This window comes from Sander vitreus, chromosome 3 (assembly GCF_031162955.1).
Source record: "Sander vitreus isolate 19-12246 chromosome 3, sanVit1, whole genome shotgun sequence".
NCBI classification, from domain to species: Eukaryota; Metazoa; Chordata; class Actinopteri; order Perciformes; family Percidae; genus Sander; species Sander vitreus.
In genome coordinates, this window is record NC_135857.1 from 36,687,051 (window position 1) to 36,712,389 (window position 25,339).

Here is a 25,339-nt window from a genome sequence, read left to right on the forward strand (position 1 = left end):
CCCAGCGGCTGCTGTAAAAGAGACAATTTGCGTGGGAGAAAATTGCTGCTAGAGTAAATGAGTATGTTCCAATATAGTGTATATCATATTTAATCATAAGTATAATATTACTGGTGAAATGGTATTGAACCTATAATCTATAAAAATCCTAAACCTACTAATCCCATTCTGAGGCTGCAGCTCCATCATTAACATAATTATGACTCATAATCTTTTATTTCAAAGGGTTTACATCATTCACCTGCAATAGTGTGGAACTCCTTTTTAATGGCTCTTACTGGTTTGCAGCTCATTTCTGCACCAGTCCGTGTTAACACAGCCCATCTCCACTCTTACCAGAGAAACAGGCTGGATGGTCCGCTACACTGTTGTTTCCACAACAACAAAAACACAGCAGTCTCTGAACTCGCGTTGGGAGTTTCGTAGAAGTTGGATGTAGTCCAGTTTTTGTCTAATGAGCGGACACTTGCGAACAGGATTGATGGAACCGGTGGCCGGCTAGCGTTAGCTTTCCACCTAGCTAGGTTATACTCCAGCCCCCGTTCGCATTTCACCGCTGAGGATATCCCCCCGTGATCGCCCGCTCCGGCCGCTGCCCGCCGCAGCTGCTGCTGCTGCTGCTCGCTCCGGCCACCACTGCTGCCCGCTGGTCAACTAACCTGTACGGCGGGCCACAGCAACCTCTTATTTCCGAACATTCATCTCTCCCCAACCTCAGCTAGACCACCCCCAACCAGTGCCGGTGGTCTAGCATCACGTTAACTGTACTACTATGCTCCGTAGGTGGTAGCTCAAGCTTGCTTCGGTGATATTTTAATTCGGCTTTACACAACGTGCATGTGGCTTTGACTTGTCTACGAGCCGTCTGGGAGTTTTGGAAAATAAAAAGCTCCATTCAGAGTTATTGCTGCTGTGTTTCTCCATCATCCTGCAGCCTGCAGCAGCAGGATGTGTTAGGAGGAAGTGGCAGCTGGATGATAAGTAACGGTGCTGCAAAGGGTTAAAATAGTAGCCTCTTAGGCACCACGCAAAGCCGAGTGAAGTGGAAAATAAATTAATAAATGCCGGCATGTGATTAATGCGATTAAAAGAAATGAATCGCATCTCGTCGGCCCTTAATCGCATCGCGTTAACACGTTAACGCTGACAGCTCTAGTTTGTACAGATACATTTGTTTAACACTCGAAATATGTTTTTTGATTACAATTCTTTTTAATTCTACAGTAGTTGGAGTGTGAAAATACAGAAAATGTACAGTAGATATCTGTATTTTAAAAAGAAATTCTTTGTAGAATAACATAAGGTTTTTTACTGTCATTTCACGGTGTTTGGCAACTTTTGCTGCCAGACTTTTTACCGTTTTTTCACGATTGTTTTTTAACGTTTCTTTACATTAAATTTCAGATTTAACTGTAAAAAAACAGAAAGAAGCCTCAATTTTACACACCGTAAAATTATGTTTTTTCTTTGTCTTTTTACATAAAATTCAATGTAATTTAACTTTCAAGACCATTAAGCAATGGAATTATCCTGTTAAACAACTACATTATCTCATTATATCAATTTACAGACTAAAACCTTTATTTAATGTGTTTTTTTTCAATAAATTTATTTTTCTGTATTTTTCTGGCATTAACACTTAATGTAGGAAAAACGGAAAAAATCCGTAAAATTATATAGTGAATTCCAGTGAAATAACTTTTTTTTTACAGTGTGGAGATTCCCATGAGCAGAATCTAAAGGAACCATAAAGGCTGATTTATAGAAGTATGTAGACTCTATGCAGAGCTTACACCGTAGCTTACGTCTCCCCTGTGCTTTCTGACCTTGGTTGGAAAGCTGTTGCAGGAAAAGTTAACCCTCTCCTCGAACTCATGTTGTTCAAGTAGAAGGAGAACCTGGGAACGAATAGAAGGAAATGCGACGCTACCAAGAGATGGTCAAGCTAGCCAATCACAGTTGTTGTGGTCTGCTTTGCCTCTATGTGAATTTAAATTTTTGGGGACATACATTTGACTTGCGTACTTACGGTGTAGATTTAACCATATAGCAAGCTTAAGGAACAATTTGGATGGCCAGGAAACCCTACCAATAATGCAGATGTTCAAAAGGTGCTCAGTGTGATACCACACATCTCTCAGCCTCCACAGGCCTCTTTAAAAGATAAAACCATTAACCCTTGGTGGAGGAAAATGTACTACAACACTGAACAGATGGAATAGATACAACTTAGCCATTCGATATGCCCTGCTCAGTGCCAGGTGTACCAAACCAGATAACTGACCCTGGTACCAGGGATAAACAGGTATAGATGAAAGGAATGCAATAGACTGAAACACCTTCTTTTAGGTAAATTAAATTGGACTATTCCTAAACTGTCTGGTGTCAGGGTTAGAAATTACAAACAGCAGACTATAAAGACCTCTCCGGGGACCATCACCTTATCGTGGTGGAGAGGTTTGTGTGTCCCTATGAACCTGAGGGCTGTGTTGTCTGGAGCTTTGTGCTCCTGGTAGGGTCTCCCAAGGCAAAGTGGTCTCAGGTGAGGGGCCAGACAAAGAATGGTTCAAAAACCCTATGAGTGAACGAGGTAGAGATGGAGTGACCCTGCCCGGAGGAAGCCCGGGGCCCCCGTCTGGAGCCACGCCCAGCGTCTGGTGGCCGGGTTTGCCACGGAGCCCGGTCGGGCACAGCCCAAAAAAGCTACGTGGCACCTATCTCTCCATCCCATGGGCCCACCACCTGTGGGAGGAACCGCTGGGGTCGGGTGCGCTGCCATATGGGTGGCAGTGAAGGTCAGGGGCCTCGACGGACCAGACCTGGGCAGGTGAAGAGAGGGGCGGAGCTGTCAACCGATCACCATCTGGTGGTGAGTTGGGTCAGGGGGTGGGGGAAGACTCTGGACAGACCTGGTAAGCCCAAACGGGTAGTGCAGGTAAATTGGGAACGTCTGGAGGAGGCCCCTGTCCGACAGACTTTCAACTCACACCTCCGGCGAATGTTCAAAGTTTCCATTGCTGAAGCTGCGGTGAGGAGCTGTGGTCTTAGGGTCTTAGGTGTCCTACCCACGAACACCGTGGTGGACACCAGTGGTCAGGGAAGCCGTCCGACTGAAGAAGGAGTCTTTCCGGGATATGTTATCCCAGACGACTCCGGAGGCAGTTGCAAGGTATCAAAGGGCCCGAAGGGCTGCAGCCTCTGCCATGAAAGACGCAAAGCAGCGTGTGTGGGAGAAGTTCAGAGAAGACATGGAGAAGGACTTTTGGTCGAGGTGCTTCTGGAAAACCGTTCGCCACCTCAGGAGGGGGAAGCGGTGGAACCATCCAAGCTGTGTACAGTAAGGATGGGACACTGTTGACCTCAACTGAGGAGGTAATATTGCGGTGGAAGGAGCACTTTCATGAACTCCTAAATCCGACTAATGCGCCCTCTATGGTAGAGGCAGAGCTAGAGGATGATGGGGGATTGTCGTTAATTTCCCTGGTGGAAGTTGCTGAGGTAGTTAAACAACTCCACAGTGGCAAAGCCCCAGGATTGATGAGATCCGTCCAGAAATGCTTAAGGCTCTGGGTGTGGAGGGGTTGTCTTGGTTGACACGCCTCTTCAACATTGCGTGGAAGTCTGGGACGGTGCCTAAGGAGTGGCAGACCAGGGTGGTGGTTCCCTTTTTCAAAAAGGGGGACCAGAGGGTGTGTGCCAATTACAGGGATATCACACTTCTCAGCCTCGCCGGTAAAGTCTACTCCAAGGTGCTGGAAAGGAGGGTTTGGTCGATAGTCAAACCTCAGGTTGAAGAGGAACAATGCGGATTCCGTCCTGGTCGTGGAACAACGGACCAGATCTTTACTCTCGCAAGGATCCTGGAGGGAGCCTGGGAGTATGCCCAACTGGTCTACATGTGTTTTGTGGATCTGGAGAAGGCGTATGACCGGGTGCCCCGGGAGATACTGTGGGAGGTGCTGCGGGAGTACGGGGTGAGGGGGTCCCTTCTCAGGGCCATCCAATCTCTGTACGACCAAAGCGAGAGCTGTGTCCGGGTTCTCGGCAGTAAGTCGGACTCGTTTCAGGTGAGAGTTGGCCTCCGCCAGGGCTGCGCTTTGTCACCAATCCTGTTTGTAGTATTTATGGACAGGATATCGAGGCGTAGTCGGGATGGAGAGGGGTTGCAGTTCGGTGGGCTGGGGATCTCATCGCTGCTTTTTGCAGATGATGTGGTCCTGATGGCATCATCGGCCTGTGACCTTCAGCACTCACTGGATCGGTTCGCAGCCGAGTGTGAAGCGGCTGGGATGAGGATCAGCACCTCTAAATCGGAGGCCATGGTTCTCAGCAGGAAACCGATGGAGTGCCTTCTCCAGGTAGGGAATGAGTGAAGGAGTTCAAGTACCTTGGGGTCTTGTTCGCGAGTGAGGGGACAATGGAGCGGGAGATTGGTCGGAGAATCGGCATAGCGGGTGCGGTATTACATTCAATTTATCGCACCGTTGTGACGAAAAGAGAGCTGAGCCAGAAGGCAAAGCTCTCAATCTACCGGTCAGTTTTTGTTCCTACCCTCACCTATGGTCATGAAGGCTGGGTCATGACCGAAAGAACAAGATCCAGGGTACAAGCGGCCAAAATGGGTTTCCTCAGGAGGGTAGCTGGCGTCTCCCTTAGAGATAGAGTGAGAAGCTCAGTTATCCGTGAGGAGCTCGGAGTAGAGCCGCTGCTCCTTCGTGTCGAAAGGAGCCAGTTGAGGTGGTTCGGGCATCTGGTAAGGATGCCCCCTGGGCGCCTCCCTAGGGAGGTGTTCCAGGCACGTCCAGCTGGGAGGAGGCCCCGGGGAAGACCCAGGACTAGGTGGAGGGATTATATCTCCAACCTGGCCTGGGAACGCCTCGGGATCCCCCAGTCGGAGCTGGTTAATGTGGCTCGGGAAAGGGAAGTTTGGGGTCCCCTGCTGGAGCTGCTGCCCCCGCGACCTGACCCCGGATAAGCGGACGAAGATGGATGGAGACTATAAAGAGTTATTTTTGCTGACATTGATTTAAAAAAAAGTTTTTAATCATTGGGACCTTTGGTACTGAGGTCACACTGCTGCTGCGGTGTCCTCCCTCTTCAGATGTTTTATAAGACTTTGAAGTCTCATAACACCCCCTCAGTTAGACGGGACTCACAGGATGATCTCAGCGAGGCAGCAGGTGAATTCACACAATGTCACTGACTTGTTTTGTATATTTTAACCAAAGCATTATTGTGACTTTGAACAGAAAATGGTCCACCCAGGGATGTTTTATACAACTATTTCCATGATAGTTAATCTGTTTGGCATTACTACACTGACTTCTGTTAATGTGTGCTTTATATTTAGTTTGCAAATTGTGCCAGACAAGACCAAGTTGAAGCTACTTAATTTTTTTTTACAAATCTTTAACAAAAGGTATCAGAATTATTGCTTGATGTGCACAGTAGAATTGTTGTGAACCTAAAGAATAATCATGATGAACTCTACGCAGGTTTCATATTTCACACTTGCTGCCTACTTAGACACAGGACTTTTTAAGTACTTATATTTTATGATTGTCATGTCTTTATATATTTTCATTGTCAGTGTAAATATCATGCTGATTGTGGTTATCTGTATGAACAGAAGCTTACATGAACCTATGTACATTTTCCTGTGCAGCCTTTTTGTAAATAATCTGTATGGTAGTACAGGGTTGTTTCCATTCCTTCTGGTTCAGATCCTCTCTGACATTCACACTGTTTCTGCTCCCTTCTGTTTCCTGCAGATTTATTGTGTACACACTTATGGAGCTGTTGAATATTTAAACTTAGCCATCATGTCTTATGACAGATATCTTGCCATCTGTTATCCTCTACAATATAACACTCGTATGACATCTAAAAAGATTGCCACTCTTATTGCTCTAACATGGTTATACCCTTTGATTGCATGTATTGTTTATAGTATATATTTGCACTCCCATTCCCAGCTCTGTGGGAACGTCATTAACAAAGTGTATTGTGATGGCCACTCTATTGTGAAGCTGGCCTGCTCAGATTCACATATAGTTAATGCACTGGGGCTTATTTTATCTTTTGGTGTAATCTTTGGGGCTTTAATTGTTATCATTTACACTTACATGAATATTTTTAAAGTGTGTTTTTCTGGTTCTAAACAGACCAGACAGAAAGCTGTCAGTACCTGCACACCTCACCTCGCTTCCCTCTTTAACTTTTCTGTCGGGGCCAGCTTTGAATTATTACAGAGCAGGTTTAATTTGAGCAATGTACCCATTATGATGCGAATATTTTTATCAGTATATTTTCTTACATTCCCGCCACTCTTCAACCCTGTAATGTATGGCCTCAAAATGTCCAAAATCCGTGTCATAGGCAAAAGTCTGATGACAAATGTAGGCTATTAATATAAAGTTGTTCAACAGACTTACTTATTAATCTTTCATTTAATCATTAGACATTAGAAGTTCTCTAATGTAGAACTGTGCATTTTATTTTGTGAAAAATAAAGTTAACTAACTCAACTTTTCAACCTCCGATGCTGTTTATACGTTTATATATAAGTACCTCCAAATTGTACTTCAGTACAACAATCAAGTAAATGTCCTAAGTTACTTTAAGGACAGACACAGGGAAACCAAGGTATCTAGCATAGAAAATGTCCTGCTCAGCCTATAGACCTAGAATGAAAGTGCAAGGCCAACACATTCTCACTCCCAACTCGGTCAGGACCCCTTGGCTTTACTTTTTAACACTGTGGCTACTAGAGCTGCAAAGATTAATTGATTAATCAATCCGTTTTCAACTATGAAGTTACTACAACTATTTTCATAATCAATGAATCAGTCATTTGTTTTGAAAAAAAAAAGTTGCAAAGAAACTCCCACACACTGTCTAAATTGCAAAGATAAATTTAATAGCTGGCAACATTTCGGTACTAAGCCTTCATCAGGCACAATCATCATCATTTTATCTAATAAAGGTACGGACACGTTGCCAGTCATTACATTTTTTCTTTGCATGTTAGACAGTGTGCAGGAGTTTCTTCGCCAACTTTCGACCTGCTCGTCCCTCTCAAACGCACCTGTCTAGAGTTTGAAGTATTTTCCTATTATGAAATAAAGTAAAAGTTCTCTGATTGCAGCTTGTTAAATATATGAATGTTTTTTAGTTTCTTCTCTTCTCTGTGACAGTAAACTCAATATATTTGAGTTGTGGACAAAACAAGACATTTGAGTGACAAGAACATGACATTAAGCCCAGTCTGCTGTTGTGCCAAGCTAAAAAGATTGAAAAGCTGAAAAAATGTAACAGTTATTTTATTTTTACTTGTTTGCAGTTATAATAAAATGTATCCTGAGTTCCATGTATATATAATGAGGGAGGACAAATTGCTAGAATGTTTTGGTCTAACAACTATGAGAATACAAAATTAGTCATCTCTGGTTGTCAGCCTACACTAAATTCAGCTGAGCTTAATTTGGAAGACTGGACTTGAGTAGTCGAGCCGTGGCTGAGAGTGCCCCAAGTTAAGGAGTTCAAGTGTCTCGGGGTTCTGCTCACGAGTGAGGGTAAAATGGAGCGTGAGATCAAAAGGTGGAGTTGTGCAACGTCCGCAATAATGCAGGTGTTGTACTGGAAAAGCTTTTAATTTACCAGTAGATCTTCATTCTAACCTTCACCTATGGGTAGTGACTGAAAGATTGAGATTGTGGGACACAAGTGTCTGAAAGGAAGTTTAGGTTATTCGGGCATCTGATCAGGATCCTTCTGGGCGCCTTACTTCGGAGGTTTTTCGTGCTCGTCCAACTGGTAGCAGACCCTGGGGCAGAACCCAGAACTTGTTGGAGGGATTATATATCTCATCTGGCTCATCTGAGGAGCTAGAAAATGTTGCTGAGGAGAGGGATGTCTGAACTACCTTCTTTAGCCGGCTGCCATGGCGATAGACCCCAGATAAGCCGCAGTAAATGGATGGATGGAAGGATGATCACCCATGTTACGGACATAACAGCATTAGCATATTGAAAATAAAATTCTCAACATTTGGCAGAGCACAGTATTCAGTCAAGTCAATTTTATTCATATTGGCCAAAATCACAAACAAATTTTCCTCAGAGGGCTTTACAATCTTTAGACACCACCTATTGTTAGAGCCTGGATTCCAAAATCAAACATAACCTGACTAGAATTCCACACTCTGGTATAGGCTTTTAGAAGTGGTTCATAAACAGGGCAGGACATTCACCGCAGCCATGACGGCCATGGCCGCCCTGCATCCTCAGTTTGGCCTTTTGACCCTCCAAAGATGATATGCCCTGCAGTCCCACTGGCCTTGATTCCCCGCTCGCACTACTCCAGCTGACTTTGTTGTTTTCTCCTCTGCCTCTTTTTTGTCAATACAGTTTCATGTTTTTTTGATGAGCCAAAGACAATAATATGCACGTGCTTCGATTTATAAAGCTGCACGTACGCCTGGTTCTGTTTTACAAATCTGAATCTTTGTGGAGCTAGGTGCACACACACAGGCCTCATTTCCACTCCCCACTTAGAAATGCCCCCAAACATTGCTTGCATAACCACTCATTACACCTGTCAGTTAGAAATATGGCAAAGAAAATTCAGTTTCCCAACATGCCAGAGCAGCTGTCATTATCCGTGACCGCTTGCACGGCTGTGGCTATTTATAGCGTCTGTATCACTAATTCATCACGTTTCTGCAAACCATCATCACAGTAAAATCTCAATCGTCATTATTATTATTAAACGTACACAGACAGAAGGATGATCAATAAGTTATTATATTTATAGTGAGTTTATAGTGATTCAATATATTTTGAAACTGACTTTACAAAGTACTTCACAATTCAGGATCAAATTAAATGATCATGCACAGGGAGATGATGCTAAAAAGTGATGAAATCCATCACTCATAAATAATTTAAAATGAAGTTTATAAATTCGCCTTTGATTGGTATTTGACAGAATGATGTGCAACCTGAAAAAATAACACAATAATCAATGAATGTGAAAGTGATTTTAATCAAAGTCATTCTGATGTATCACAAATCTGAGACTGAGTGACCTTCTTAGATGAGTTTGTACAAATATTGTTAAGGGACTGTTCATTATTTATTTAAGGGGCCACTGGAGGAGTTTTGTGGCCTCTAACCTAAAAAGACTTGACCCTCCCCTCATCAGTAATAATTTTCCTATGACCCTCCAAAATGATTTGAAAAAGAGGCATGACCCCCCCCCCATTATGTGCTAGCTTGCGCTTAGCAAAGAAGTACAGATGCCATTTGATTTTTTACAGCCCTGACGTACAGGAGTAAACCTCTGCATTCTCATCTTACACATCCCACTCCTCTGTTATGGTGGGGGGGCCACTTCAGTAGATTTACTCACTAACGTTGTTGTGGAAACACAATAACTAAATGTACACTTCCTGCATTACTGCATTACTTCAAATACTAAGTTACTCCTCTAGTAAACTAGTATTCACATGAAATAAAACAATAAAACATTGAGACCATTCAGCAAAGGACACTGGGTAATCAACACTGGTTGCTATGGACTCGTCACTCATTGTATATTTTAGCACATAGTTAAAGGTGCCGAAGCTGAACATTATATTCCAAAACACATATGTTTATTTTTAAAGCAGATTTTAAATGACATTGTAACAATGTAATAATTCCCCCTGATGAAATCCAATCGCAGCACAGCTGTCATGGAACGCAACAGACAGACGCTTAAATGCAACTAAAATGTAACGGTGACCAATCAGCGTTGGCCCTCCAGTCTGTTGAGATGCCTCTCCAAACGCAGTGCAGTCACACCATAAAACGTTAAGACACGTTGAGAAAAAAGATCCGTATTTTGCCGTAATCCAATGACACGAAAAAAAAGTAATCCACAGCGATCAGGAGATCCCCAAACAGAGTCACGATGTATCCAGCAAGGCCGATACAGGCGTCCCTAACTTGTAAATATCATTAACAAATGTTGTGAAATAAACAGCTCCCCCCACTGATATTTATACTATGTATTAAAAATGACTGATGGGAACAAATATTTGTATTTATTGGACAATTATGCACCTTCAGTTTCTGTCCACTAAAAGTGCTGATCAAAATATGTTTCAAATGTTTTTGTCATGTATGATATTTCACATTGTATTTTCAAGCACATTGAGTCTACTCTTGTCGTATGAAATGTGCTGTAAAAATAAATATGCCGCATTACTACTGTGGACGTCATATCTTTGTGTTTGTTACTTGTTTAAGATGATAACACAATGCACAGAACAATACGAAGGTCCACATCTGTTAGGTGGCTGCTAAATACTAAAAGCCTACATTTCTTACAAGATTTTTACATGCAACACGTATGTTAGACAGTTTCAGGCCGTACATTACAGGGTTAAAGATTGGCGGGCATGTAAGAAAGTATAACGATAAAAAAATGCGAACCATAATGGGTAAACTGCTCATATTAAACCTGCTCTGTAATATCTCAAAGCAAGCTCCAAAGGAAAAGTTGATCAGAGAAGCGAGGTGAGGTGTGCAGGTTCTGACAGCTTTCTGTCTGGTCTGTTTAGAACCAGAATAACACACTTTAAAGATTTTAATGTAAGTGTAAAGGATTAAAATGAGAGGAACAAAGACTGACAAGGCACTAACGATGAGTCCATAAATGTTATTGACTGTCGTGTCAGAGCAGGCCAGTTTTACAACAGAGTGGTTGTCACAGTACACTTTGTTAATGATGTTCCCACACAGCTGTAGAGGAACAATCAAAGGCAGTGTACAAAAATTCACAAAAAATACGAGTAACCATGTTATGGCTATAAGGCTGGCAACTTTCTTATATGTCATACGTGTGTTATATTGTAGAGGATAACAGATAGAAAGGTATCTGTCATAAGACATTACGGCTAAGTTTAAATATTCTATACTTCCATACGAGTACACAAAGAAAATCTGCAGGAAACAAAAAGGAGCAGAAACAGTGTGAATGTCAGAGAGGATCTGAACCAGAAGGAATGGAAACAACCCTGTACTACCATACAGTTCATTTACAAACAGGCTGACCAGAAAAAGGTACATAGGTTCATGTAAGCTTCTGTTCATACAGATAACCACAATCAGCAAAAGATTGGCACAAATAATAAAAACATATAGAGACATAACAATCATGAAACATAGGTATTTAAACAGCCCGGTGTCAAAGTAGGCACCAAGTATGAAATATGAAACCTGAGTGGAGTTTATCATGAGCCTTGTTCTGGTTCACAGCAAATCTGCTGCTGTGCACACAAAGCAAAACTTTTGTTACATTTTTAGTTGTGGTGTCGGTTATAATGCGCCTGTTTTAATCATCTGCTTGTTTGACACAATTTGCAGCCAAAACATCAAGCACAAATAAACAGTGGCCAGCATAATAGTACTAAATAGAGTCATCATAGTTTACCATTTCTTTGTGAATATAATGCTTAGGTTAGAAGTAGATATTAGAGAAGTAGTTTGTGACACTGTGTAAATGTGAGCTTTCACCTGCTGTAGAATGTGAGTCCCTCCTAATTAAGCTGAAACTCAACTTTGTCTTGGAGTTTAAAAGAAGTCAGAGGACGCCCACAGCAGCGGAGTGACCTCATTACGCAAGGACCCACTGACTGATACTCATGTTTAATTAATGCCAGCAAAAAAAGTTACCTTTGTGGAGTGCCTTCGCTTGGTTATTTGGTAGGTTATGTTCTTACTTCAATACTAACTAATGTTTTCATTGTGGCACTTTTATCCACCCGTACTCTATTCCCATTTTTGGTAGTTGTTGGTCAGTGGTTAGGGCTTGGTGCACACTATGGGTATCAAGGCATTATGATATACAAAGTTTTTTTCAAAATGTCAAAAGATGATTTCAATACTATGAAATAAACAGACGATCCCTCTATCTATTAAACTGATATGGAAATGCTGTATCGAGGCAGGGTTACCAACAGTGTATTGCAAGCACGGCGGTCCGCCAGGCCTAAGCAATTTTAAGACACCTACATGTCTTTGGTATGTTAAAGGAAACCGTGGAACTGAAGGAAAAACATGCAAACTCCACTCAAAAAAAAGCTCATGGAATCAAACTCAGGGAAGCAAACATATTCGAACCTGGGCCGCTTCCAAGGAATCAGCCTACATTATATGGCACGCACACTCTACTGGGTGAGCTAGCTGTGGTGACATAATTCTAACAGTGGTACTACTTAAAACAACCTAAATAAGTATCACAAAAAGCACTGAACACACGTTCTGGACGGTCAGATGGCTGTGATGATCCCATCAGCTTGTTGATATTCACATCTGGAGACCCGGTGTTTACTAGAACAAACTAGGGGGCAACCATGTGAGTATGGTGACAGGGTGACCAGGGTGACTTGTCAGTCTCAAATATATATTCTGTTTAACACCAGGTACCCAAGTTCTTCTCAGGGATCAACAAAGTATTTCTGATTCTGATTTTATTGGATTTGAAAGGTTCTAGGGGTGTCAAGATTCTCCACATCCACCATTCTAATTGACTTTTGATTTTAATGTCATGATTCAATTCCTTTTTTGATTTAAACATTTTCTTTTTAGCTGTGACAGCAATGCCGAAATAAGAGCCAATAAATGTCAGAAGGGTACTTTACATAAACAGTTTGGTTTCTCAGTGTTTACGAAGTGCACTTGAAGGCACCCTGGAGTCCAGTCGGAGCCCACATGCTTTAACTTCATTGTTTGTTCCCATAACTCATTCACGGGGAAGGCAGAATTAAAGTCAGTGTGTGTATTTCCACTGACTGCAGAATGGCTGCGTTCCGACTCCGGCACAGCTCCAGGGGTCCACAGCCCTCCGGAGCTGATACGCAGAGCTTCTATTTTTGCCGAACGCCGGAGAGCTCCGCAGCAATTCAGCACATGGCAGATAGTACGGGACAGGAAGTCAAGCATATGCAGATGTGGGAAGGTCTTCCATGTGAGTGGGATCCCGAGGTAAATCAAAACAGAATGTGGTGTTCATGTCCCAGTAGTGTGCAGTGCACTTGATAACGTGATGGAGAAGCTAGGACAGGTGTCCAACCAAAGCCCCCAGAAACCTCTGATAAATAGACACAGGGGGCAAGGAAAGATGGTTTACCAGCAAAGAGAGAAGGCTTTCAGAGTCCAAACCATAAGACACAAGGAAAAGATGAAAAGGACACCTGGAAAAACTCATAACCTGGAAGGAATGGGACATAGTTCAACAGAGATATGGAGCCGTATGGGAACGACGTCCACAGTAATGTAGAATTTCGCATTTGTGACCAATTATTACATGGCCAATTACTAAAGAAATAATAATAATTTGACATAAACTATTGATTTAAAAAAGATTTTATTGGCATCTGTATTTGACGACCTGGGAAGGAGAACGGGTTGTTGAAACTGTTGCCCCCCCCCCGTTCATGTTCATGTCTCACTGGCTGGTTGATTGGCACTACATGCTGCCCAGGCCGGGCTTCCACAGGAAATCGGGGCTCATACAGAGGTCACACGCTGAAAGGTTTACATTAACGCAGATGAGCACCACTCTCAAACGGAAGCCAAGTCACCCCAGTGAGCGTGTGAGCTAACCATGGAGCTAACTAATGCTCTGTTTGCACTGTAGCCTTTAGCACTGTTAGCTCTCCCTGATTCTTTCACCTTTCTCTTCTCCATTGTGATCAGCTGATCTCCGACAGAAGCCCAACCCAGGTGGTGCGCAGTGCAGAGCAGCAGCAATTCGCTAGAACGGTCTGCTCTACATAGCAATGGTCTGTTATAAAGAAAAAACAGATCATGGAATGACCAATCAAGAATTAAGTATTCAACGAAATCGTGTAATAACAGCTTATTAGCATGGCTGATTTTTTTGTTTTGTTTTCTCTAACAGTGAACTTCATGCGACAGCTATGACTTATTCACTGCTCTTTTCAACAGTAAAGGCCATTACACACCGGGGCCGTGATAATGTGAAAAAATGGCCGTTGTATATTTCACAATCATCATATGTAAACATCACAACGTGATTGGTTGATGCCTTTATTCATGGAACGAAAGCTCAAAGAAATCAACCTCATTTAAAAAAAAAAAAAACATAATTGTTTTATCACCGCGTAATATTCATGTTCTGGTTTAACGTACTAATGACAAAAACAACAGTTCAAAAAGACCTTAATAGTGTTGTAATTCACAGACCCAAGGCTGGATTATCAACCAGGCAAAGTTGGCAGCTGTCCTGGTGACCCCAGACCTTTAGAGGCCCTGAAGATTGGATGTTTGAGTATAGGTGGACTTCTTTCAAACACAAAGGTTAGTTATGTGATGGATTATTTATTGGCAAGATGAAATGAAATAGTGGCTCTTTTGGAAGTAAATCAATGTAAAAAAAATTGATGATTTGGATATATACTTTGGATAAAACATGAAAAATCAACACTTTAGTGGCCCTTATCCTCTTCACTTTTTTATCTTTCTAATCTCAAAGAAATACATTTGTGTTGTGGCTGCCACCAAACCCCTGCCGGAGAAACAAAACATGAACTTTCCTGTGGTCACTACACAGGAGCACAAACACCCAAAGCAAAGCACCTGAAGCTGCTCTGTTTCCAGCAGTAACCATCGCAACAGCAGAGTGCCCTCCCATGATGCAGAGTGTGCTAATTGGCCTGTTAGTGAAGCTGGTTGGAGCCTCCAAGTGTCCACAGACGCCTCTGGGGTCTGGCCTTGTGTTGTGGTACAGATGGAAATAACTGCTGCTGTTGTTGATGGCGCTGACACAGAAAGAAAATCTGCCGGGGCTCATTACTGTCAAACGATACAGTAAACATGAGCAAATGACACATCAGAGTCCCCACTGCCTGCTCTCTGTTCACCATACATCTCACTGTAGCACAAACAATGTAATACATGTTTAAGATCTTGGGCCTGTAGAGGAAATAAAGTTGTCACTGACCTTTACCTGGTTGACGTAATATGTGTTAGTGTTTGAGCATCATTAACTTCTGGCAGGAGATATTTCCAGAAAGTTTGTTTCTTGATGCGGAGACACAGAAGACACATCGGCCTCATGCTGAATGAACTCTGCACTAATGTTCTCCTAAAGATACAGCAAAATAACAAGTGTGTTTACATCAAGCACAATAGACCGATTCACTGTGACGATGCACTAACACAACATGACTTCCCGTAGATAAATGGCCGATTTGAATTGCAGAGATGTGTGAATTCAGAAAACGTGTTTATTTCTGTTATGTTTAACGGTAACTGTAACATTTAAAGATGTATGGTCCGACCTTTCTGTGGTCTCTGCTGTGCTTATTTTTCAGTACTGTGTTGCTTTGCTAGTGTATTTGATAAACCAAATCTAACGTTATGAACAGCATGTTCTCACAGCCGGTTGGACTGACTGCTAGTTTGGGTGGTGTCATTTGCTTTGGTATGTGGCCCAACAGGTAAATTAGCTCTCCAAGCTAACATTAGTCAAAGTGGTGACATATGAAAGCATTAAACATGCATTTTAGTTGAAGGCAGGGGCAGTTCTACATTGCTGCTGGTGCTCAGTATTAGCGAAGCACCAACGGTATCGGCGCCTATGCCCAGCAACCCGTTCGACCCAGAGGTCAACTGTCCCCCGCTCCCCCCTCCCCTTTCCCCTTTTCACAGCTTCTCTGTGCACGGTACCTTCTCAGCAAGCAGGGACGCCAATTTGCCAATTCCCCACACGGTGAAATGATAGATAATACATTGCCGCTTGAGGATTTTTCTTTGTGCTCGTGCCGAGTTTAATATGCAAATTCATTTTATACAATGTATGTAGTAGGGTGTCCCTGATCCGTCTCTCTTTTACTTAAGGGGTCCTTGGCTTGAAAAACATTGAAGACCCCTGCTCTATAATGTAAATATACCAGTGTATTATAAGTATAAACATAGCTGAGTGAAACCTTGTTGTGTATAAATCAACAGTTGTGACATATTCACTGCTCTTTTCAACAGTTGTAAGGAGGGGGATCAGCTGCGCGACTTCCTTTCAGCTTTCATTGGCGTCATGCTACTGGCTACTACGGGCATGCTTTAGGTGTGTGTGTGATGGCCGCGACACAACAACAATGGCGGACGTGATACGGTTAGGGTTAAAAAGAACAATACGCTGTGATTTTCAGTCCGTCACACCAACAGCATGACGAAGTGTTGGACTTTGTCTCTGCAGCCAATGACAGACCCTTACACAGTAGGCATTAAAGTGCTGAGTCAGCGTTCAGCAGGGACAGGTAGATGAAGGATGGATAAGGAAAGTCAGCAGCTGACATCATCAACCCAAGACCCATTTACTGACGAACTCCCAAACAACAAGAACAAATAAAACCCCTTCCTTTTCTACAGAGCTGAACTGTCAGCAGCTCTTCGTGTTGAACTCTTTGTGTTTGAGTCCTGAAATCTGACATTCTTTTCAGATAGCAAAACAGTCAGACAGTGGGGAGAAGGTTATTTCACCTGAAATTTTTTCAGACATTTCTGTGAGTGATTGTGATATATCTGGATTCAAGTGATCTGCCTTTTTATGCCATTTTAGATACCATGACTTAGAGATTCTTGACCAAATACCCCAAAGAAAGATGATCCAGCGCTGCTTTTTACTAAGGTTTGTATCCTAAAATGTTTCATGGGACTAATGTGTTGTTTTTTCTCTGACAAATATTTACTTCAGCCAGCAGACAGACACCTGCCATTGCTATATTACTTGATTTCTCAGCCTCTTCTGGAGTCACTACAGTATCTGTTGTCATCCTTCTAACACAATTTTGGGAGGTTCTTAACTTATATCATTCAAACCTCTGAAATGCAGCTACTAAATCCAGTAAAGATCACGTTCAAGCCAATAAAACCCTTGCAATAATGTTGGAACAAGATGATGTATAGGAGACAGGTATGTCCTGTAGTCAAGAGGTGAAAATATTTTGAATTTCAGGTTGGGGTCAAATTTGAAAACTGTCTACAGGCTTTATCCGTCTCTGAAGTAATGTGTTTGTTCTGTGGCTCACTGAAGAAAAGTAGATTCTCATGTAATTCATTTTACAGACCTTGCTTTTTCTGCTACTAAGTTTAGTTATTGTGCTTAAAACAACACAGATGAAACCAAATGTAGGGATTTAGGAGAGTATTTTTAAAGGTACAATCACCGGTCAAAATGTATATACAAGGGTAGCCCCACCAACAAAATTCATAACACAAAAATCACAATTTCAACCATTTCAACCAAACATTCTGAAATCTGTGAAAGTATTTCAACATTTTCCCAGAACCTATAATGGAAATATGTGTCTGTATCTTGCAACAAGAGAGACCATTCAAAAATGACTATGCCTATTAGAGCTGCAAAGATGAATCAACTACGCCAGATTTACTGAGGTTATGCGGTGTATGATTGTTTGTGATAGTGTAGTTGCAGCTTTGGTATAAACAGTTGATCATACATGAAAATTGTGTCATGTTTGCCCTGCTTGGTTTACTAAAATCACTGATTTAAACAGACATACAGTATATCAGCATAAAAAACAATGATAATTTAATGATTTAGTTGTTGTCCAGTGTTGGTCCCTGTGGTTCAAAATATCAGAAGTAAAAGTACCTCGTCCATTCTTGTCAGTGTCATTATATATATTTTATTTGGATTATCATTAAAAATATATGAGCAGCATTTTATTGTTGAGCTGGTTAAGAGATAGACGTACATTTTGATGTACATTATTCATCTGTGGTGCCAAACCCAAATGCCACAGACATATAAATACTCTTTTTAGTGTTATCAGTATAACAGCAGTCACTGAGGCCTGTTAGGAGAGATGCGAGCTTCGATGGGACTCCGGACATTTTCCCGTCGATTCTTTATTATTGATCAACTAAAAGTCACATGTATGAACGTTGGATTTATCCAATTTAACCCTTCAGCTCAGACATCTACAAGCCAGAAAGCTGACAATATGCTATCAAGATTTAAAGTCATTAACATTGTGTACGGTTGACAATCAGTAAATATAATTTGACAGTATGTTTAACAACAAGACACGCTAGTTATCCAGCCATACTATTATCCCCAAATCAATATAAAGATTTTCACGAACAAATGGTCCTCCATGTTTACTGTCGGCTACACACAGTGTTGGAAATAACATACTCACATTAGAGGATGGATACCCAAACCGAGCCCGTCGGGACCCAACGGTACCCGACTGGCCGGGCCAGGTTCGGACAGATATTTAGAAATGATGTTTGGATTCAGGTCGGGCTCGGTCACATCAGCGCAATAAGGCATTTTAACATTTTAAATTTAAAACAGCTTATTATGTAGGTGCGTGTCTGTGTTATTGTGTTTGTTGCCCCGTGTGCGTTGATGCCTCATCTGTTCACATTTCCGAATGCCTTCCTACAATTGCTTAATAAAAGCTTTCCACACAAACAAACGTGTGTCATAAGTATGAGAAAAAAATGAGATTTTAACTGTGTCGGGCTCGGACATAAATATCTTAATGCCTGTCGGGCTCGGGTCGGGTTCGGTTACTGCTCTGTCGGACGCGGGCCGGGCTCGGACAGAAAAATGCGTCCCGATCCGCACTCTAAATCACATATTCATTTTACAACTACTTAGTAGGTGTCCTATAACACTTTTTAATAGACACCCTTCAGGCAATCAGAATTGAGTATTCACCCAGACCATCGTATAAATTTGGATTACAGATTGTGAAAGAAGTACTTGAACTTCTCAAAATGTTTCTCTGTTTTTAGGTAATCCAACTAAAACCCTGCAAGGTTGTTTTAAGAAGAAGTAAGGATGGAGAACGTCTCTTCACACAAACACTTCATCCTCGACGGCTTCAGCGAACTCGGAGCGCTGAGGCCCGTCCTCTTCATCCCTTATTTCGTAATGTTCGTCGTGTCGCTGTCGGCCAACTCCTTGCTGCTGTACGTCATCATTTCACAGAGAAGCCTCCACTCACCGATGTACATCCTCATCGCCGGCATGGCATGTGTGGACCTGAGTCTCCCGCTGTTCTTCGTCCCCCACATGCTGCTGAGCTTCCTGTTTGACTGGAGCGGAATCTCTCTGATTGGCTGCCTGGTTCAGATGTTTGTCATTCACTTTGTAGGAACTTTTCAGTCGACGTTGCTGCTGTGGATGGCGCTGGACCGCTACTTTGCCATCTGCACGCCACTCTACTATCATGAACGCATGGCGTTAACGAGATTCCTCAAGTTTATCATCCCACTAGTGCTCAGAAATGTGTTCATGGTCTCGCTTGTAGTGAGCCTGGCAGGAAAGTTGTCATTCTGCTTCAGAAACGTGATGAACCACTGTTTCTGTGAGCACATGGCCTTAGTGGAGTTGGCCTGTGGAAGCATCGCCATCAACAACCTGGTTGGGTTGTTGACTGTGTTCCTCATCCCTGTAGCTGACTTCATCATTATCACTGCCTCCTACATCGTCATATTCAGCTCTGTGCCCAAGTCCGATGGGTCCGGGGTCAAAGCACTCCAAACATGTGTCACCCACATCGTGGTCATCATCGTCAGCCTGACCATCGCACTTGTTGCTTTCCTGTCGTATCGGATCAGAAACGGTCTCCCTGCTGCAAGTCGAGTGTTCTTCAGCACCATGTACCTGCTGTTCCCGAGCTGTTTCAACCCGATCATCTACGGCATCAGAACCGCCAAGATCCGACAGAACATCGTGAACACACTGAAGCGCTGTCATCTTGTCTGAACTGGGACTCATTCTTAAGAAACATTTTAAAATGTAAAATGACTAAAAAAGATCAGATGTTAATGGCAACAATGAAATGAGTCAAATATAATATAACAATATTTATATTCAACAAAACTGCATGAAAATAATGGCGCTACAGAGGGTAATGAATGATATATGTTAAAGAGTAGAAATAACAGCATGTGCCCATTAACAAGACATTAAAATTTATGAATCTATGAATTTATGAATTTATGAAGCGTTTCACTAGGTTTATAAGGTGGCGTCCTAACTCTACAACTCTTGAAACTACGTAACTTTAACTCCCACTTTTGGAAGAATGTTTCTGACATGCCGGGGGTGTCTAGGGACGTAGAATCAGTGGGCAATTTTTAAAGCCTATATTGTGGAGGTGACTGCTTAAAATGAAGGTCACACAGTCATTACTGCCTGCTGTAGTGGTAACCTAAGTCTCCAAGGGGTTCTCCAGACTTCTCCTGAAGCAGCAGAATGACACAGGGAGGTTTGAGGGGTTAAGGTCAATTGTCATGTCAGACTGCTTTGCTAGTTGTTGACACCAAAGCTGCCTTTCCACCAAGCAGTCCAGTCCAGTTGAGTTGAGTTGGTTACACATTAGAACATTATTTTCACAATTCAATAAGCAAAAATTGTTGATAGAAACGGTGCTTTTTTTTGGTACCACCTCAATACCAGGGGATCTCGGTTTCAACATTACAGATTCACAGTTTGTTCATTCACCTGACCAAGATTTTAAAAGAAGGCAGCCCGCAAAACTATGGCGTATTCTACGTACACTACACCATAAATTGACGAATTGACTCTGTTTGGTTGCCAATGAAAGGATTCAGCAAGTGTCGTGTTGAAGATGATGTCACAGCAGTATCACAAGCCATCATTATGGTGATCAGCTGGGAATCCCTAGTCTAAGGGGAGTACCATATTTAGTGGCAAACGAAAAGAGAAAAGTATTGGAACCAAAAAAGTTAGTGCAGACGAGCAGAGCCGAACAATGTTGTGGAAACACAGCAAAAGACCATCTTTTTCAAATAAAGGCCTCCCTACACTGGTAGATTTTGGTCCATTTTAGACTTTAGTTGGCAGTCGTGACAAAACAGTGATCCTGGATTGAACTGAGACAAAGATCCACTGCTTTACTGCTTTGGACCAAAGTCAGCCTGTGTCAAAATTCTAACAGTGTCAAAAATGTTAGGACCTTGGGCACCTGGGTAGCTCAGCTGGTGGAGCAGGTGCCCATGTGTAGAGGTTTGCTCCTCGATGGCAGCGGCCATGGTTTCGACTCCGACCAGCGGCCCTTTGCTGCATGTCATTCTCCCCTCTCACTCCCCTTTCAGGTCTAGGCTGTCCTGTAAAAATGGGGGCCTAGAATGCCCAAAATATAATCTTAAAAACTAAAAATGTTAGGACCAAATTCTCACAATGTGACTGCTGCTACGACCGACATCTACAAACCAAGCAATGTGAATACAGCTTGAAATGACAGTACAGTACTACAGTTGCTGATGAGACATTGTAAGCATTAGGGGTTCTCCAGAATAGTCGACTGTTTGAATATTTGACCATTAAAACTGCTCATTGTAGCAGCACATTATTGTGGAATATCTGTTCATCTGTGGTTTTAACATGGTGCAGAAATGTATGTATCAGATAGCCATGTTATTACATCAGATATACAGCAGGAGGCGCTGTGGGTAAACAAGTCATTGAAGTGCAAGGCAGTAAAGAAGCGGCCATTTGTTGCTAACCAGAAGTGCAAAATGAGGATAAACAATGAAGACAGAAGCGACAGCGAGTAACTGTTAGTTTATTACACACAGATGTTGAGTATTTTCTATTTTTGCACTTTCATTACGCCGTGTTTATATGTGGTGAGTAGGCTACTATTTGAATTTCTGTTTGCATGTTTATTGCCTATTTTCTGTTTACACTCACCATCTGAGGAAAATGTGTTAATAATCCTGTGTCCTAAAGTGACCTAATGACAGCTCATTCCGCTGTGTCAGCCACTATTGATGTTTTTCAATAAAGGAAATCTGGGGACATTCATGTTTATTGCCGAGATTATATTCGACTTTTCATCGACTTTTGGGGAGTAGTCTAAACTTTTAACTAAAACTATTCGTGCCCTATAATGCCCTAGTGAGCAGCCATAACTTGTCATCACTCTTTGATTTTTACACTCAGTCAATTGGCTGCAAGATGATGAGTTGTTGAACTTTGTCTGTGCAGCCAATGGCAGCGTCAGACGGAGGGTATTAAAGTGCTGAGTTGTAGGAAGACGAAGGGATGGATGAAGAAGAGTCAGCACGTGACACATTTACTGACGAACACAGAGAACAAGTAAGGTTCAGCGTTCAACATCCTCAGGTAACTTCAGTTATGAATAGAGATGTTCCAATACCATTTTTTCCATCCTGATACCTGAACTTGCGTATCGGCCGATACGGAGTAACAATACGATAACATTGCATTACAAAAAAAGCTGTAAACTACTAACCCTGTATGTTTATGATGAAATTGTTATCGTTGTATGGCCTAGCTCAGCTTAAACTCTTTGTAAAATATGAACAATACGTACAAAGGATGTATGCCATAGAACTTTCTTTTATTAACTAGTTTGACATCAGTCAAAAGAACATAATCAAACTACTTTAAAGTAGATTCTTGTCATGGCTAAGTTACGTGGTATCGGATCAGTGCATAGACTCCAATACTCACCGATACCAATACCAGCATTTTAGGCTTAGTGTCGGGGCCCTGCCTCAGGCTGTCAGGGTTCTAATTCATAATAATGACCGGCTCGCTCTACATTATCCTTTACTTAACATTTGAGCAAGTGAGTCCTCACAAAGCTGTTTATATTCATACATATTTTGTGTGTCTGTTGCACCAAAACTGGGATATTGTATTTTTTAGAGCCTAAGTTTTAATTTGAATTATATTTTATAATTATTTATATTTACATATTATTTACTTAACCCTAACCCTAAGGCTTTCTTTTGAACAGCTTTTATATAACCCAACTTGAATTTTTAAGAAGGTTTTGAAGTGTTTTATTAACACCAGTGGTCCCCTTGTGCCCGTGCCCATCTCGGGCGTTACGTTTTAACCCAACCCTAACCTTTCTCTTTTATACAATATTTCTCTTTTATATGATATGACTTTTCTTATTGCTTTAATCCATATTTATGTTCAATAATAACTGTGTATTTGTTTTTATATTTACATATTTATATCTTTTATAGCATGCTTTTTAGATTTTATTATTCTTTCCTTTTCGAGGGTTAACTTCCACATGCAGAGGGGGTCCCACCTAACATGTTTTTACTTTTTTTTAATGAATAATTTAAAGATGCCTTGGTTGTCCATTATTTTTGTTCTGCCTTATATATATTTTAATAATTGTATTGTTTCTTTTTCTATTTTGTCATATTTATTATTATTATTATTATTATTATTATTATTGTTATCATCATTTATTATTACACATTGAATTACTTGCCTCAAGATTTTAACATGATAATACACATGCCATTGGTTTTATGCAGGACTAACAGTGTGTTTTTTTCTATGATGTATTTTAAATTATGTATTGTTATTGACTAATATTTATGGTTATTTATTGTGTGTTTAAGCACTTTTAAACCTCAGCACTTATTGCTAATTTATAATGGTATTTGTACTTTTTAACCTCAAGGGCAAGTAATTCAGACAGTATTTTAGACTTTTTAAATGTTTTTAGTCCTTTTTAATGTTAAATAATAGTCCTTTAACATTGGGATAGATTTTTTTATATTGCTATGCTGGGGCTTTTGTTTTCATAATTTAATATATTTTTGTAATTATTTATTTTGTAATCTCTCCAGGAGAGAGGCCAGGGCAGGTTTGGAGATGACCTTTTCTTTAAAGTTGTATTCTCCCGCTGTCCGTCCTGTCCAGTGGTTCTTTTAACTGGCTTTTAATATCTTGCTTTCTTTTGAACAGCTTTTATATAACCGAACTTGAAGTTTTTGAAGTGTTTTATTAACACCAGTGGTCCCCTTGTGCCCGTGCCCATCTCGGGCGTTACGTTTTAACCCAACCCTAACCTTTCTCTTTTATACAATATTTCTCTTTTATATGATATGACTTTTCTTATTGCTTTAATCCATATTTATGTTCAATAATAACTGTGTATTTGTTTTTATATTTACATATTTATATCTTTTATAGCATGCTTTTTAGATTTTATTATTCTTTCCTTTTCGAGGGTTAACTTCCACATGCAGAGGGGGTCCCACCTAACATGTTTTTATTAAATTTAAAGATGCCTTGGTTGTCCATTATTTTTGTTCTGCCTTATATATATTTTAATAATTTTATTGTTTCTTTTTCTATTTTGTCATATTTATTATTACTATTATTATTTATTATTACACATTGAATTACTTGCCTCATGATTTTAACATGATAATACACATGCCATTGGTTTTATGCAGGACTAACAGTGTGTTTTTTTCTATGATGTATTTTAAATTATGTATTGTTATTGACTAATATTTATGGTTATTTATTGTGTGTTTAAGCACTTTTAAACCTCAGCACTTATTGCTAATTTATAATGGTATTTGTACTTTTTAACCTCAAGGGCAAGTAATTCAGACAGTATTTTAGACTTTTTAAATGTTTTTAGTCCTTTTTAATGTTAAATAATAGTCCTTTAACATTGGGATTGCTTTTTTTATATTGCTACGGGCTTTTGTTTTCATAATTTAATTTATTTTTGTAATTATTTATTTTGTAATCTCTCCAGGAGAGAGGCCAGGGCAGGTTTGGAGATGACCTTTTCTTTAAAGTTGTATTCTCCCGCTGTCCGTCCTGTCCAGTGGTTCTTTTAACCGGCTTTTAATATCTTGCTTTCTTTTGAACAGCTTTTATATAACCGAACTTGGTTTTTTAAGTGTTTTATTCACACCAGTGGTCCCGTTGTGCCCGTGCCCCTTGCAGTGCCCATCCCGGGCGTTGCATTTTAAACACAAACCTTAACCCTAACCCTAAACTTAATCATAAATTCACTGCGTACCACAACCAAGAACAGGTCTCCCAATCTACAGTCTAGTTCATAAATAACTTAGATTTAGTTGTAGTTCAGGTCCTTGTTTTAAAATACCTTTTGAGAGTGACAGCAGGCTCCATTATTGTGGTTTCAATTTTGGTGACTGAATGAATGAATGGTGTATTTCGGTTTGCATTGTAATGAACAAAGCATGACAATTTGTGTGAATGTGCAATTGACAAAAACATTATTATACATGTTTACACCAATCCATTCCACATAATATAACAAAGACAATCACCAACCCAAAACAGGATTGGCTGAAGCCCAAGGTTTACTTTTTCCTATCCTATAAAGATAACTGTAGTGTGCGTCCCCATAGAAAGCATTTCATTTTTAGGGGACTTTCACACCTGCCTCATTTAGTTGCGTTAATTGGCCTAGAGTTGGTTTTCCCCCTCGTTGCAG

General features: G+C 41.0%; 3 protein-coding genes across 3 annotated transcripts; 2 read left to right on the forward strand and 1 right to left on the reverse strand.

Moving 5' to 3' along the window:
- The first annotated feature begins 5,477 nt into the window (after nt 1-5,477).
- On the forward strand, nt 5,478-6,410 carry LOC144515944 (olfactory receptor 8J1-like). The gene has a single exon (XM_078247142.1). The coding sequence runs from the start codon at nt 5,478-5,480 to the stop codon at nt 6,408-6,410; it is 933 nt and encodes a 310-aa protein (XP_078103268.1).
- A 3,942-nt stretch (nt 6,411-10,352) lies between these two features.
- On the reverse strand, nt 10,353-11,282 carry LOC144515945 (olfactory receptor 11A1-like). The gene has a single exon (XM_078247143.1). It carries the CDS (start codon nt 11,280-11,282, stop codon nt 10,353-10,355), a length of 930 nt encoding a protein of 309 aa, XP_078103269.1.
- A 7,603-nt stretch (nt 11,283-18,885) lies between these two features.
- LOC144515946 (olfactory receptor 52E8-like) lies at nt 18,886-19,815 on the forward strand. The gene has a single exon (XM_078247144.1). The coding sequence runs from the start codon at nt 18,886-18,888 to the stop codon at nt 19,813-19,815; it is 930 nt and encodes a 309-aa protein (XP_078103270.1).
- The last annotated feature ends 5,524 nt before the right edge of the window (nt 19,816-25,339 follow it).